This window comes from Phyllobates terribilis, unplaced genomic scaffold (assembly GCF_046119375.1).
Source record: "Phyllobates terribilis strain yellow unplaced genomic scaffold, ASM4611937v1 Scaffold_8__6_contigs__length_399053987, whole genome shotgun sequence".
Taxonomy (NCBI): Eukaryota; Metazoa; Chordata; class Amphibia; order Anura; family Dendrobatidae; genus Phyllobates; species Phyllobates terribilis.
The window spans coordinates 81,344,900-81,361,953 of record NW_027362768.1 but is presented as its reverse complement, the minus strand read 5'-3'; the positions used below and the strand labels follow the sequence as shown (position 1 = coordinate 81,361,953).

The following is a 17,054-nucleotide window of genomic DNA, read 5'->3' as shown; positions in this document are numbered from 1 at the left end:
AGACCTGTGGCTGGAGTGTGTCAGCAGTTCCTGGAAGATGAAGGCATTGAAGCTATGGACTGGCCTGCCCGTTCCCCAGACCTGAATCCGATTGAGCACATCTGGGACATCATGTCTCGCTCCATCCACCAACGTCACGTTGCACCACAGACTGTCCAGGAGATGGCAGATGCTTTAGTCCAGGTCTGGGAGGAGATCCCACAGGAGACCATCCGCAACCTCATCAGGAGCATGTCCAGGCGTTGTAGGGAGGTCATACATCATACAGGCATGTGGAGGCCACACACAATACTGAGACTCATTTTGACTTGTTTTAAGGACATTACATCAAAGTTGGATCAGCCTGTAGTGTGTTTTTCCACTTTAATTTTGGGGGTGACTCTAAATCCAGGCCTCAATTGGTTAATAAATGTGATTTCCATTGATGATTTTTGTGTGATTTTGTTGTCAGCACATTCAACTTTGTACAGAACAAAGTATTCAATGAGAATATTTCATTCATTCAGATCTAGGATGTGTTAATAGAGTGTTCCCTTTATTTTTTTGAGCAGTGTATATATTTGCCACTTATCTGACCTCTAATATGGGCATACAGGTGATAGAAATGTAAATCTATACCTACTTGTATGCTTCATATTAGATGTCTTGTTGTTGTGAAATGTCTTTTTATTCAATCAAGCTTCTGATGCTTGCAGGCCCAGGGTCCTGAAGAAATCCCCGCCTCCTGTGTTAATTATAATGTTTCCCCTCTCCCCTACAGGTCACAGTGCCTGGATTTGTCTGCTGCAACATCACATCACAGGGCACTGTGACGTGCAGGGGAGGGACTTTATAATTAACACCGTAGGAGGGAATTTCTTCCTGTCCCTGGGCCTGCAAGCATCAGAAAGTTGATTAAATAAAAATACATTTCACAGCAACAAGATTTCTAATATGAGGCATACAGGTAGGTATAGATTTACATTTCTACCACCTGTATGCCAGTATTAGAGGTCAGATAAGTGCCAGGGGGTGACTGGAAAGTCATGGCCCAGATGAAATCTATCAGTAATTAGAAAGCAATCCTGCCACTTATTGAAATATATTATCCGCTGGTTCAACTGATGGCCTATAAAAAACTGTCTCATTACCAAGGTGCCACACAAGAATCAACTCATGATGGGTAAAATCAGTGAGCTGTTTCAAAACCTTTGCAACCTTATTGTTACAAAACATACTGATAACATTGGTTAAACAAGAATATCTAGACTACTGAAGGTTCCAGTAAGCACTGTTATGGCCATAATCCAGAAGAGGAAAGAATATTATTTTACCATCAACCGGCCATGATCAGGTGCTCCCTGAAAGATTTCAGATAGAGGATTGAAAATAATTATCAGAAGAGTTGTCCAAGAATCAAGGACCACCTGTGGAAAGCTACAGAAATACCTGGAATCAGCAAGTGCAAGACTCCATTGCTGATCAAAAAGAAGAGAGCACTTTTTGTGCAATTCAATGGGGAAATCCCATGTGGCAATAGTGAGTATGTTCACTCACCTGAACTCGTTGTGCAGCGTCAGGTGCCACACTGGTGTAATCAGGGAAAGGCTCTCCACTGGCTGCAACTACACCCTCTGGATCTTCGGATGATGAGGATCCAGATGGCCACAATATGGATAAAACATCGGGCTATAAAGCACTGCCATCAACCGGAGAGGAAAGGGTTTGAATAAAACATCTTTATTTGAGCTACGCGTTACAGAGCTGATCCAGCTCCTTCCTCAGGCTCATGCCAAATGATCTTTCTCCAGCAACAGCACAACACACTCTCCTGAGCTAACACAGCTGCCTGTTATTAGTCTTGTAAGACTCGGACTGAAGTCTGGGAATGACTTTTCCCACCCAGGCTCTTTTGGACTCTCTTAAATCCCGGACCCAAAATCCAGTCAAAATAAAAACAATCACAGTAACCTATTGTTACTGGTGCACTTTCTCCCAGGACTTGCATCACCGAGGCTAGCCACCTCAGTGACACATGCCTGCCATCTAGGACCTTACCTCCTACTTTGTTACATATATTTATATTTTTTTGTTTATTTTAAATATCTTTATTTTCAATGGGGGAACAGGAGACATTACTTGTGGGGGGGGGGCGCTGCTCTCTGTACGCCGGGTATTCTGACAACGCGCACTGACCGTGCACTCTGTTTCCAACTAATTACTGCTGATCTGAGCCGGCGAGAGAGCACACTGTCATTGTGCCTATCACACAGTGACAGAGTAGGGACAAGCCCAGCCTAAGAAATGAAGGTCACTGATGCTTTGCTTCTGGGAGGGGGAAAAGGCTTTAGCAGTGACCGCAGCCTCTGCTCCCTGATGTAGCTTTGTTTGAGTATCCCAGCATGCACTGGAATCATCAAAAAGGAAGTAGGGCTAAAACAAAGAAAAGAAGTTAGATAGTGTAGTTAAGAAAGGATATGAAATTTTAAATGCAAGTATATTAGAAAATAGATTTTATTATGGCAGTAAATAGGGATTTAGGATGAAAATTCTGTATTTCAAACAACTCATTTTAAAGGTGAATGCTGCACAGATTAGGCCACTTTTTTTCCCTGATATACCACAGAGGGTAACAGGATGATAATATGTGGGCTCGGGGTCCATGTGCCAGGACTCCTTTTTAATCCCAGTCTGGCCCTGGTTAACCCCCTTTACAAAAAAAAATGTCAGCTGATTCCCCCCTCCTCATCAATTGTATCACATGCATCAGCCGCTGCAGGGTAAATATAGCATGACATGTTATTAGTTCTAATTAGAGTGGCTCTACTTTCTCAATGTGGCATATGGACATCATAGTAGCGTTTTCTCTGTTTGGGACCTCGTCTATATGTTTTAAAGTGTTAAATCTAGAATCTAAAGTTATCCCCTATCCATATGATGCCTTACTGATCACTGGAGGTCGGCCAAGTACAGCACTCGGCTTTTTCCTGCAGTCCCACTGATGCTTCAATACGTAGAACTTTGATGTCAGAGAATTGTACATAAAAGAGAGCAAGACTTATTTATGTGATATGTATTCCTTTCACTTCTGCAGGGGCCCTTATGCTTATTGCTTGGATGACTACAGGAAGTTTAGGGATGATTATTGCTCGATATATTAAAACTGCTGCAAAGACCCCTATTTTGGGAAAAGCCCTTTGGTTTCAGGTAATCAGAAGCCACAAAAAGAATTTACTACAAGTTAATTTTTGTAAAGCTCTTCTGTATTACATAATTATATACAGTATCTGACAGCAGATAATTATTTTTTAAAGCACATTGAATTCCAGGGTGCTGTACATGTGAAAAAGGGGTTACACATACATATATAACATTGTCAAACAGGTACAGAGGGGAAGAGGGCCCTGCCCTCATAGGCTTACAATCTACAGGGTATTTAGGAAACAGTCAATAGGCCAGAGAAATGTTGCAGCAGCTCTGGTGGTAGTTGCAGGGGCGTAACGATTGTGGTCGCATGGGATGTGGTCATGTGCCATAGACATACACGATCTCGATTAATGCAAGGCCGGACACGTCAAGCAGACTCTTCCTTTTCCAACCTTTGGGTCAGCAAGAACTGCGAGTACCTCTGACGCTTTTTCCTAAAGGTTCTGTAGACCCCTGTATTTTTTTTCCTGAAGACATTGAAATATTTAAATACTTACTATATATAGCAGTTATCCACATATAATGTTGGGCTTCTTCTAAATTAGTGGGCTCAGTAGTTCCCAGACAATTTTGCCATTTGTTACCACCTCTTCTGCGAGATTTGGTTGGCTCTTTGTCTTCATAGACATGGAATACTGCAGTATAACCTGTCAAGCTTTCACGCAATTTGTATATTTTTCTACCATATCTTTCCTTCTTTGATGGAATGAATTGCTTAAAGTGGAACTAGGCTTTGCATTTGCAAAGCAATTCATCCATTGTTATTTGTGCACTGGGGGGATGTAAACCTCTCAAAATGTTTAAGTTTCCAGTTCTGTTGGAAATCTTTTTCTCTTGCCTTCAGGCAGAACAGTGTAAAGGGACAGTGGAGGAGGCTTCGAGATTAGGACAGAATGTTTTGGAAACCAAATTTATAGAGATCACTGTGATTTGTCAATGGTGGTGATCATGTACCCAGCCAAGAAACCTATTGGGTCAGCTGTGACTGAGCAAGGAGCTATTAACAGTGGGCACAACGAGGGGTGAATTTTCAGGGGGATACACTAAATGAAAAGGTGAGAGTGGTGATGTAGGAACAGCAATAACTTTATTTTACTTCATGTAGTAGACCAAGGGAGTAGAAGAGAGAACTGTTTTGATAGACAAAGATGTTCTGTGACTCCCCCATAGTCCAGCCAATTGATTTTTCTTATGGGCATATGGTGTTACCTAAGCCAATCAGCTTGGCAATTTTGGGATCGACACAAAGGAGGGAGCCAAGCTCAGGAAGAACTAGGAATAAACTGACCATTGTGTTGGGAAGCAAGAGTTGAGCAGGGGAGGGGATCGCTCTGTCTTGCTTAAAGGAGTTGTCCCACGAAAAAAGTACATTTTAACCAATAGATCTTCGAATAAAAATAAATTCCTCAATTAGATGTGATTAAGTAACATGTTCCTGTGCTGAGATAATCTTATAAATGTGCCCCTGCTGTGTACTGTGCAATGGCTGTGTCTGATCATACAGGAACATGGTCTGATCATACCACAGCTCCTGGACAGGGGAGGAAGCAAGAGTATACAGACTGGAAAGTATGGGATCACAGCTGATGCTTTCGGTGAAGTAAAATATTTCACTGCCTATTTTTAAAATCCTGACTTAGCAGGGGCACATTTATAGGATTATCTCAGCACAGGAACATTATTTTTAATCACATCCAATTATGGTAGTTATTATTATTCCAAGATCTATTGATTAAAATGTACGTTGTTCGTGGGAAAACCCCTTTAACTATTCAGTGATCACCAAGATTAATGCATTAAAAGCCCGATAACCAAGCCAATTAGCTTGGTTTATGATAGGCAGTTACAGGCAGAGGAGGTAAATCTGTGCTGCACCTGATGCAGGGAGCCCTGATACCGCTAGCCTGGGGACTAGGCAGTCCAGTGACAGGAAGAGGTTAAAGTCCGACCTGCATCATTTATCATTTATTTGAGACAGAGATTGTGAACAATTATTTTGATGAGTGTTTTGAGTCTTCAGTTCATGTTGTTATTAATATCAAAGAATGACTGACTCCTGCTTAAATTACTGACAATGTCCCCTACTGAGACTGTTTCTAATTGTTCCATATCCTAATTGTTAAATTGCAGGTTCATCTGATTTTGATGGTTTTGACTGTGGCTGCAACAATTGTATCATTTGTATTATCATTTGTAGTGGCTAAAGGATGGGCGTACGTAAGTAGCAACAATATTTTGATATTCCCAACAGCAAAAATTGACCATACATATGTTATCTGTTAATGACACAGCCTAGGTTGGGCTTCTTGTTGAATTTAAAACAAAAAATGGTGAGGTGAGCATCACTTTCTTATGCCATTTTCTATTACTTGCTGCTTCACATCTCCTTTGATAATCTCTAATTCTTAATAACTGTCAACACACAGAAAGTGACCGCTCAGCCAATCACTGGCTACAGAGGTGACTCGCTTCCGGTAGTGATTGGCTGCAGGTGGTCACAAGTCCTTGTGTTGGGATGTCATTGCTGCTGTTCAGAGTAGATTCAATCGGGGCAGGGTGGCTTTGGAATGAGATTGGAGAGGTAAGTATGACTTTTTTTAATGCAATTCTGAAATGCCAAGTAATTGCAATGCAATACAGGGCTGTATGCCTATTAGGTGAAGCCTTTAACAAGGGCTGCTTGCCTGTTTAATGTACTAGTATACAAAAGCTATTATGGACATTATTCAAAAGGTATTAGAATGCTCTGTAGTGCACTGCTGTTACTTAGAGAGGGAATTCTGTAAAACAGGTTCCCTGATAAATGAACTGTCAATTAAAGGGGTTGTCCGATCTTAAACTACCAGTCTGCAGTCACTCTATGTGACTACAGACTTGTGAATCCTTGTATTGCATGCACTGCACGCTGTGAGGATTCTCTGGTGCCAGTACCGGGAATGGTTGGCATGTAACCACAAGTATGTGATATGCATACTATACTCCCCAGCCTCATTCCGATTAGATGGGTGCTCAATGCAAGTATATTGAGCAAGACCGGAAACCATTTAGTTGGATTGTGGCCAGGAGTATGCATATTGCATACCTGTGGTCACATGACAGCCATTCCCGGTGCTGGCACCAGAGAATCCTCACAGCGCATGATGTGAGGATTCAGTCTATAGTCACATAGAGTGACTGACTGCAGACTGGTAGTTTAAAACTGGACAACCCCTTTAAAGGGAACCTGTCACCTTAAAAAATGCTATTAACCTGCAGATATGGGGATAATAACGTTCTGAATCTGCCCGGCGCCTGCACTTAGACCCACGCTGGCAGGAGGAAATTAACTTTATTCCCCCCAGCAGAGTTCCGGTTTCAGTCACAGGGGCGGCGCTGGCACGAGTTCAGTCACCGCTTTGTGTATGAAGAGCAGCGGCTGTAACGGCACCCCCCACACTGACTGACAGCAGGATCAGCATTAGGGCCGGCTGTCAGTCAGTGCCGGGGGCGCGGTAACAGCTGTCATTCTCTATGAACAGAGCGGTGACTGAACCAGCGCCGGTGCTCTCCCTGTGACTGAAGCTGGAAAGCTGCTGGGAGGAATAAAGTTAATTTCCTCCCCACAGTGTTCAGGTAAGTGCCGGCGCCGGGCAGGTTCACAACGCTATTAACCTGTAGATATGCAGGTTAATAGCATTTTTCCAGCTAACACCTTCCCTTTAAGGTTTGTACTTTAATACATGAATCAGTGCAAGGTTAGTCATCGAAAGTATTTCCAAAAATGTTTTTCTTTGCAGATGGGGTCAATAATGAATCCAAAGTAAAGAATACAGCACAATTCTAAAGCAACATTTGCAAATACATTTACAACATGCAAACACACAGCAGTATTGATGAAATAATAGATTTTTCTTTTCTAGAACTGTGGTTGACCTCTAGTTTCTAATAATTTTCTTTCTTGCGTGTCTCAGGATGCCAGCACACATGCTATTCTTGGATGCATTGTGATGATCTTGGCCTTTTTCCAACCCCTAATTGCCTTTTTTCGACCATCGCCAGACAGCAGTCAGTAAGTTATCATCACTGGGAGTCCAAGATTATTTCTTTCTGAATGAATACTTACAACCTTTCTTCTTTCATTAGGAGATACATTTTTAATTGGTTTCATGGTATCAATGCTCTGGTGATGAAGGTCTTGGCAGGTGTGTATGAAATCTTTTCGTACAGCAAAGAATTAAAGAGGACCATTGAAATTTGGCTTAGTAGCAAACAAAAGGCTGTGAAGCTGCATGGCAACTTTACTATTTAATATTACTCATCTCTTACAGTGGCAAACCTTTTCCTGGGCTTTCAGTTCATACATCATAGACTCAGATGGATGGTAAAAGTCATGGGGGGCTTTGTTGGCTGGGAAGGTTTGACTATAATTTGCTTGGAGATCAATGCTGATATGGCAAGAAAAGGTAAAAAGTTACTTCCAAATTAACTACGGTATTAATTTCTACTATAACAATTAACATTTTTTACGGCATATCCACAGGTCACATAGATTTCCACTACCTAAAATGGTGAAATATTTTTCTCTTTTCTTTATTTATAGAAATGAAGAAATTAGCAGACATGGAAAAAACTGTCTCGGTAATAATTATCAATTATTTTATTTATACTGCAGTTTGATAAAGGGTCTGCATTAACAGAAAAAGGTAGTATAGTATGGAGACATGTATGATCTCCCAATAGTTTAAATACACAAGCAATTACAAAACATACAGCTAAATATAGAGGGTTTTTTGACAGCTCCTACAGATATTTTTGTGCCATTTGTAAATAGGAGTTTTGTCCCCTACTTGGAGGCAGTACTGATATATACTTGGACCATATTAGAAAAAAAACTGTAGTTTCCAAAGTAATACCATTTTATTCAACATAATCACCTTTCAACTTTAAACATTTACCGTAATCCATCGATCAAAAAGTAAATCTAATCCTTTAGATTTTTGTTTATTGTGTTTTGCAAACCACGACTCCACAGCATCAATTATAATTACCATACCATCTCCTTTGTCATAAATTTTCGTACATTTAATGATTTTTTTTGAGTTTATTATCTCTTTCTCAATCAGATGAGGCCAAATCAGTAGAATATGGTAAATGATCGACAATTCCAATGATGATTTTCATTGAGCTTTTGAAGGGTAATGCGAGGACTGTGGGCGGGCGCACTATCGTGCAAAAACAAGATGCCTTTGGAAAGTTTTTGCTGAAGTTGCCTTTTTCGCATATTGCTGTTACATATGGCAGCATGACAGATCCACTCTTTGAATATTTACATCATATATCGTGTCCCTGACTTTCACACATCTTTCCCAGAAAGTGGGAGCCCGGATCTTTCCCAGTACATGATGACTGATTTAATCAGTCATCATGTGCCTTTAATAGCAGAGTGGAGTGGAGTGGTGCTCTGCCCACAGCTGTTAACCAGTTAAATGTAAATGTTAATCACTGACAGCAGGATTTAACACGCACCTGCCGGAAGCGTGTCATTCATCCCATCCATTGGCAACCCTATCATGTGATCGTGGGGCGCTGATGGGTTGTCATGACAGACAGGATTCTGCTCATGACCCTTGGGCTTGTCAGTATGATACTCATGTGAATGCCAGCTCGTAAACAGTGTAACGAGAAAAAAAATCGAAACACCAGAATTATGGTGTTTTGGCAGCAGGAATATTGCAATAAGAGTCACTCAAAACATTGTATCTACCCCAAAATGGTATCAGTAAAATCATCTGCTCAGGATGCAAAAAATAAGCCCTCGCAGGGCCACATATCCAGAAAAATGAAAATGTTACAGGTCTCAGAAAATGGCGACAAAAGCAAAAAAATGATTTTTCATTCAAATTTCCACATTTTTTTTTTACCCCTTAACCCCTTCCCGACCCGTGTCACACCGTTTGTGACATGGAAAACAGTTCGTTCCCGACCCATGTCACAGCGTGTGTGACATGGAGGGATCGCGCCCCTGCAGCGCCTGCGAGCGGGGTCGCTCAGGTGTCACAGTTGCTACTGCAACTGGACATCCTGAAGTCGACCCCACGGGGGGTGGATTAACCCCCCCGTGCCTGGGACCCCTCCGATTGGCAGTTTCATTTTCACTTTTAGTGAAACTGCCAATCGGAATGAATTAAATATTTCACCAATAAAAATTGGTGAAATATTTAAATCTGGGCATGGCCTGATGCTTATAGCATCAGCCATTGGCTGGGGGGAGTGCCACCTCTGTCCCCCCACCCCCAGATCTGATTGGGGTTAGTGTGCATGTGACGCTAGCCCTCCAATCAGATGTGGAGGAGGATCTTCACTATGGCTAATCAAACTGCCCAGCTTTCCCCTCCGTGGAAGCTGAGAAGTTTGATTACCACATCCAACTTCGACCCCAGAGACCTGCCAGAGACCCGCCAGCGACCCCCGCCGCCAGCGATCCGTCGCTGTCACCGCCGGTAATTATTTCCCCCCTGTCCGATTTTAGCCCCTGACCCCCCCTCCTTCCCCTACCACCCCCCTCCACCCCCCCTCCATCCCCTACTGACCCCCTCCTCCAACCCAGTCCAATTTCCTACCGCTCCCTCTCCCACGTCTTCATCCATCGGCTGCTGCTCTCCTTCTGACAGCCGGTGTACGGTGATCACAGGCAGCAGCAGGCTCACTGTTAATCCCCTGCGCCTGTGATCACCGATCATCCCCCCTGTCCCAGTGATCACCCCCCCAGTCCCCAGTAATCACCCCCCCAGTCCCCAGTAATCACCCCCCCAGTCCCCAGTAATCACCCCCCTGTCCCCAGTAATCACCCCCCCAGTCCCCAGTAATCACCCCCCTGTCCCCAGTAATCACCCCCCCTGTCCCCAGTAATCACCCCCCCTGTCCCCAGTAATCACCCCCCCCAGTCCCCAGTAATCACCCCCCCAGTCCCCAGTAATCACCCCCCCAGTCCCCAGTAATCACCCCCCCAGTCCCCAGTAATCAGTCCCCAGTGATCACCCCCCCCTGTCCCCAGTAATCACCCCCCCTGCTGCTGCTACTGCCGGCTTCCTGCCCCCCCTTTCTGCCCCCTCCTACGCCTTAGCACGCCCCCTGCTGCGCCCCGTGTGCCTGAGTGCGCCCCGTGTGCCTGACAGTCCCGTACACCTGACAGTCCTCACACGTGACTGCAGAAGGTTACACCAAGCACTCACACCCACACACACGTTCACTCATACTATAATAAAGTTTTGTTTTTGTTTTTTTTACACACACACACAGCACACAAAATGTCCCACCCATCCCGCTCATCCCAGTCTAGGGCGTACTCAGCTGAGGAGGCTATGTCAGGTTGGTGTGTGTGTTGTAGTGTATGTGAGGTTGTGTGTGTGTGGTGTATACACTACACTATACCACACCGCACACCAACCTGACATACACTACACAATTTGTGAAGCACATGGGGGTGCTCACTATGCATCTAGATAAGTTCCCTGGGGGGTCTAGTTTCCAAAATGGGGTCACTTGTGGGGGAGCTCCACTGTTTAGTCACATCAGGGGCTCTCCAAACGCGACATGGTGTCCGCTAACAAATTGGAACCATGTTGCGTTTGGAGAGCCCCTGATGTGCCTAAACAGTGGAGCTCCCCCACAAGTGACCCCATTTTGGAAACTAAACCCCCAAGGCACCTACCTAGATGCATAGTGAGCACTTGGAACCCCCAGGTGCTTCACAAATTGATTCGTAACAATGAAAAAAAAAACATTTTTTTATTTTTACGGATTAATTTGCGAAGCACCTGGGGGTTCCAAGTGCTCACTATGCATCTAGATAGGTGCCTTGAGTGGTCTAGTTTCCAAAATGGGGTCACTTGTGGGGGAGCTCCACTGTTTAGTCACATCAGGGGCTCTCCAAACGCGACATGGTGTCCGCTAACAAATTGAATGGAAAATCTGCTCAAATTGTTAGCGGACACCATGTTGCGTTTGGAGAGCCCCTGATGTGCCGAAACAGTGGAGCTCCCCCACAAGTGACCCCATTTTGGAAACTAGACCCCCCAAGGCACCTACCTAGATGCATAGTGAGCACTTGGAACCCCCAGGTGCTTCACAAATTGATTCGTAAAAATGAAAAAGTGGAAAAAAAAAACACTTTTTTATTTTTACGGATTAATTTGTGAAGCACCTGGGGGTTCCAAGTGCTCACTATGCATCTAGATAGGTGTCTTGGGTGGTCTAGTTTCCAAAATGGGGTCACTTGTGGGGGAGCTCCACTGTTTAGTCACATCAGGGGCTCTCCAAACGCGACATGGTGTCCGCTAACAAATTGAATGGAAAATAGGCTCAAATTGTTAGCGGACACCATGTTGCGTTTGGAGAGCCCCTGATGTGCCGAAACAGTGGAGCTCCCCCACAAGTGACCCCATTTTGGAAACTAGACCCCCCAAGGCACCTACCTAGATGCATAGTGAGCACTTGGAACCCCCAGGTGCTTCACAAATTGATCTGTGAAAACAAAAAAGTACTTTTTTTTTCCCAAAAATTTTCTTTTAGCCTAAATTTTTTAATTTTCACATGGGTAACAGGATAAAATGCATCCTAAAATTTGTTGGGCAATTTCTCCTGAGTACATTGATACCTCATATGTGGTCATAAACCACTGTTTGGGCGCATGGCAGGGCTCAGAAGGGAAGGAGCGCAATTTGACTTTTGGAGCTAAATTTCCATTCAAAAAGTGAAATGGCGCTCCTTCCCTTCTGAGCCCTGCCGTGTGCCCAAACAGTGGTTTATGACCACACATGAGGTATCAGTGTACTCAGAAGAAATTGACCAACACATTTTAGGATGCATTTTATCCTGTTACCCATGTGAAAATTAAAAAATTTAGGCTAAAAGAAAATTTTTGTTAGAAAAATTAAAATGTTCATTTTTTTCTTCCATGTTGCTTTACTTCCTGTGATGCACCTGAAGGGTTAATAATCTTCTTGAATGTAGTTTTGAGTAGCTTGAGGGGTGCAGTTTTTGGAATGGTGTCACTTTTGGGTGTTTTCTGTCATGTACACACCTCAAAGGGACTTCAAATGTGATGTGGTCACTAAAAAAAAATGGTTTTGTAAATTTTGCTGGAAAAAAGATAAATTGCTGATGAACTTTGAACCCTTCTAACTTCCTACCAAATTTTTTTTTTTTCCAAAATTGTGCTGATGTAAAGTAGACATGTGGGAAATGTTATTTATTAACTATTTTGTGTCACATCACTCTCTGGTTTTGCAGAATAAAAATTCAAAATTTGAAAATTGCGAAATTTTCAACATTTTTCCCATATTTTTGATTTTTTCACAAATAAACGCAAATATTATCGACCTAAATTTAATACTAACATGAAGCCCAATATGTCACGAAAAAACAATCTCAGAATCGCTAGGATCCGTTGAAGTGTTCCAGAGTTTTTACTTCGTAAAGGGACACTGGTCAGAATTGACAAAAATGCCAAGGTCTTTAGGGTCAAAATAGGCTGGGTCCTGAAAAAACTAGACATGTTTGGTATCTGCATACTCATACTGATCTGGAGAATCATATTGCCAGGTCAGTTTTACTATATAATGAACATGGTAAATAAAAAAAAAAAACGTGGAATTGCACTTTTTTTTTAAATTTCAGCGCACTTGGAATTTTTTTTCTGATTTTCCAGTATACTATATGGTAAAATCAATGGTGTCATTTAAAAGCATAACTCGTCCCGCAAAAAAAAGCCTTCATACGGCTATATTGAAGTAAAAATAAATAAAGTTGTGGCTCTGGGAAGAAAGGGAAGAAAAACTAAAAGCAAAAAAAATTGAAAATGGCCTGGGTGTGAAGAGGTTAAAGAGATTATCATCTACTGTAAAAGTTCATGTTAATGGACCTTGGGTGGGTTAGTATATCAAAAAAACGTATACTCACCCCCAGTCTCCCAGCACCAACACCCAGTGAGGAACATCACCTGACTGCTGGAGCCATAGGCGGATTATAATGAGGGCAATCTGGGCTACCGCCTGGGGCTCCGGGGTGCCCATGGCCAGATTGCCCTCATTATAATATGTGCGGCGCCACGGCACATACCGGCAGTCAGAGGCGGGGGGCCCCCGGACCGCTCCCCCAGCAGCGGTGCACCGCCGCTGCTTCTTCTTCGACCGGGCCAGCACTGCACCTGTTAACTTCCCTGTGTGCTGGCCCGGCCTCGTCACAGCTAGGAGACACGGCTGTGTCTGCTAGTGTGACGTCACGCAGTGCGCGCCCTGCACTGCTACTTACCACCGGAGAGGAGCTGGACGACGGGAGCCGGGGGATGGTGAGTGAGTGTGTGTGTGTGTGTGTGTGAGTGTGTGTGTGCAGATATCATTGTGTGATGCATGTTTATATGTATTTTTGTGTTTCAAATGTGTTTATGCGTGTATGTATGTATATGTTTGTGTGTGTGTTCGTGACTGCATGCGGCCTCCCGCTGTCTCTGGTGGGGGTGCCGTGCGGCCTTCCACTGTCTCTAGAGGGGGCACTGTGCGGCCTCCCGCTGTATCTGGGGGGCGCCGTGCGGCCTCCTGCTGTGTATAGATGGCACCATGCGGCCCCCTGCTGTGTTTAGATGGCTACGTGCGGCCTCCCGCTGTATATAGATGGTGCCGTGTGGCCTCCCGCTGTGTATAGATGGCGCTGTCCGGCCCCCTGCTGTGTATAGATGGTGCCGTGCAGCCTCCTGCTGTGTATAGATGGCTACGTGCGGCCTCCTGCTGTGTATAGATGGCTACGTGCGGCCTCCCGCTGTGTATAGATGGCTACGTGCGGCCTCCCGCTGTGTATAGATGGCTACGTGCGGCCTCCCGCTGTGTATAGATGGCTACGTGCGGCCTCCCGCTGTGTATAGATGGCTACGTGCGGCCTCCTGCACGTAGCCATCTTTGCCTACATCAAACATAAATAGAAGTGAGTGGCCATGTTAAATTGTAATGAAAAAAAACAGCTGATTTATGCAGTAAGACTTGGTATACTATAATATTTAGGGTCCTAATTAGAAACATATAGGTGGGTAAAGAAAATAAAAGTTAAGCAAACATTAAAGTATTTTAGAATTAAACAATTGGTCCATATCATTAGCCCACTCTGGTTGACTTAGTATCACTAATTATGACAAGGTTGCCCATTGGTTAGGCATTACACATTATTACATTTCCTCTGCGGCAGTCAGGGGTCTTCCATTGGATTGGTACATAACTTAGGAAAGGTGGGGTTCTGGAAAATATCTGTGTTAAGGGTTATTGTTATCCTTTTTAATTAATTTTTTTTCAGGTGAAATCAGAAGTTTTCCTGCTACTTATCTACATATGTGGGAACCTGACATTTCTGATTGCACTGCTTGTGGGAATTGCACAATCATAGCGGAGAAAATCGGATGCAGCATGTGTGGGACTAGCATACATTTCACAACTGTTATGTTATGCCTTGAACGGAAGGAAGACGGTGACACTTTCCAGGGTGCTATCACCTTTCTTTTTTTTTTTAATCAATCATCCACGAATTACGTAGACTAAACTGTCCTAATTTCACCTTCAGCAAAAACTCATGTCTGTTCAGATAATGAATTCACAAAATGTAGAAACAGAATACAACTTACCATAATGTCTCTTATTATTTTTTTTAAAACAATAACTACTGATTAAACATAACAGATCAAGAGGAACCTAAAATAAAACTGTCTGTAGTTCTGCTCGACCGTTATCTTTCAAGTACCAAAAAAGGACATTTTCGGCTATTAAGATAATATATGGAATGCTGTAGTTTAAAGATGAGTTAGCAGATTACTTCCTACAAATAGCGCTAATTGACAAAATAAAAACTGATCAGCGCTCATTTAAGGCCCTTTTACATGAGCAGATGCAAACTGTATGCATATTGTCAGTAGCACATCCCTATGTTCATCGGGAGAAGTACCATCAGTAAAGATGATTTTTAAGTCCATATGAAAAAAATCAGTCACTTGATGAACCATTCATGCGCAGATCACAGATCACTACACTTTGTACACAGATGGGGAACAAATTTTTATATGAGCATTTATTTGGCCAATTATTCCTTGAGATTGAGCTGACGCCTGTAATAAGACATCGGGCACAGCTGCTACATCACTCGCCAACTTCTCCAACTCCATCCTGAAGCATTGGGCTAAAAGAATTCATCAAAGGAAATGAAGGTGAAAAAAAAAATACCAAAACACGGTTGCTGTTTTTTTGTTAGGGTCTATATACATGCTGATTAGGGTAGGTATCCGTTTTACCATTATAGCTATATAGAAAAGCAAATAAGTACAGTGGGGGGAATAAGTGTTTGATCCCTTGCTGTTTTTGTAAGTTTGCCCACTGACAAAGACATGAACAGTCTATAATTTTAAGGGTAGGTTAATTTTAACATTCAGAGATAGGATATCTAAAAAAAGCAAGAAAATCACATTGTATAAATTAGATAAATGTATTTGCATTTTCCAGTGAGAAATAAGTATTTGATCCCTCTGGCAAAAAAACACTTAATACTTGGTGGCAAAACCCTTGTTGGCAAGCACAGCAGTTTTTTGTAGTTGATGATGAGGTTTGCGCACATGTCAGGAGGAATTTGGGTCCATTCGTCTTTGCAGATCATCTCTAAATCATTAAGATTTTGAGGCTGTCACTTGGCAACTCGGAGCTTCAACTCCCTCCATAAGTTTTCTATTGGATTAAGGTCTGGAGACTGGCTAGGCCACTCCATGACCTTACTGTGCTTCTGTATGTTTATGGGTCATTGTCTTGCTGGAAGACCCAGTCACGACCCATCTTCAATGCTCTTACTGAGGGAGAAGGTTGTTGGCCAAAATCTCGCGATACATGACCCCATTCATCTTTCCTTCAGTACTGTACAGTCGTCATGTCCCCTTTGCAGAAAAGTACCCCCAAAGTATAATGTTTCCCTCATCATGCTTCACATTTGGGACAATGTTCTTAGGGTTGTACTCATCCTTCTTCTTCCACCAAACACTGCGAGTTGAGTTAATACCAAAGAGCTCAATTTTTGTCTCATCTGACCACAGCACATTCTCACAATAACTCACAGAATCATCCAGGTGTTCATTGGCAAGCTTCAGACGGGCCTGCACATGTGCCTTCTTGAGCAGGGGGACCTTGCGGGTACTGCAGGATTTTAAACCTTTAAGACGTAATGAGTTACCAATTGTTTTCTTGGTAACTGTGGTCCCAGCTGCCTTGAGATCATTAGCAAGTTCCCCCCATGTAGTTTTAGGCTGATCTCTCACCTTCCTCATGATCAAGGATACCCCACGAGGTGAGATTTTTCATGATGCCCCAGATCAATGTCGATTGACAGTCATTTTGTATTTCTTCCATTTTCTTACTATTGCACCAACAGTTGTCTCCTTCTCACCCAGCATCTTACTTATGGTTTTGTAGCCCATTCCAGCTTTGTGCAGGTCTATGATCTTGTCCCTGACATCCTTAGAAAGCTCTTTGGTCTTGCCCATGTTGTAGAGGTTAGAGTCTGATTGATTAATTGAGTCTGTGGACAGGAGTTTTTATACAGGTGACTATGTAAGACAGCTGTCTTTAATGCAGGTAATGAGTTGATTAGACGTGTCTACCTGGTCTGTAGGAGCCAGAACTGATAATGGTTTGTAGGGGATCAAATACTTATTTCTCACTGCAAAATGCAAAAACAATTCTCTCATTTATACAATGTGATTTTCTTGATTTTTTTTTGGATATTCTATCTCTCAATGTTAAAATTAACCTACCCTTAAAATTATAGACTGTTCATGTCTTTGTCGGTGGGCAAACTTACAAAAACAGCAAGGG

At 43.0% G+C, this 17,054-nt stretch overlaps 1 protein-coding gene across 1 annotated transcript in view; it reads left to right on the top strand.

The window, feature by feature from the left end:
* LOC141156737 (putative ferric-chelate reductase 1) overlaps positions 1–14,717 on the top strand; it is a 93,585-nt gene extending 78,868 nt beyond the window's left edge. The window contains exons 10-16 of the mRNA XM_073643065.1: positions 3,074–3,186; positions 5,317–5,403; positions 7,137–7,234; positions 7,309–7,367; positions 7,494–7,628; positions 7,766–7,803; positions 14,506–14,717. Of these exons, the coding sequence (XP_073499166.1) occupies positions 3,074–3,186; positions 5,317–5,403; positions 7,137–7,234; positions 7,309–7,367; positions 7,494–7,628; positions 7,766–7,803; positions 14,506–14,595 (620 nt within the window). The 3' untranslated portion in view covers positions 14,596–14,717. The remainder of the gene's footprint in view (positions 1–3,073; positions 3,187–5,316; positions 5,404–7,136; positions 7,235–7,308; positions 7,368–7,493; positions 7,629–7,765; positions 7,804–14,505) is intronic.
* Positions 14,718–17,054: the final 2,337 nt, after the last annotated feature.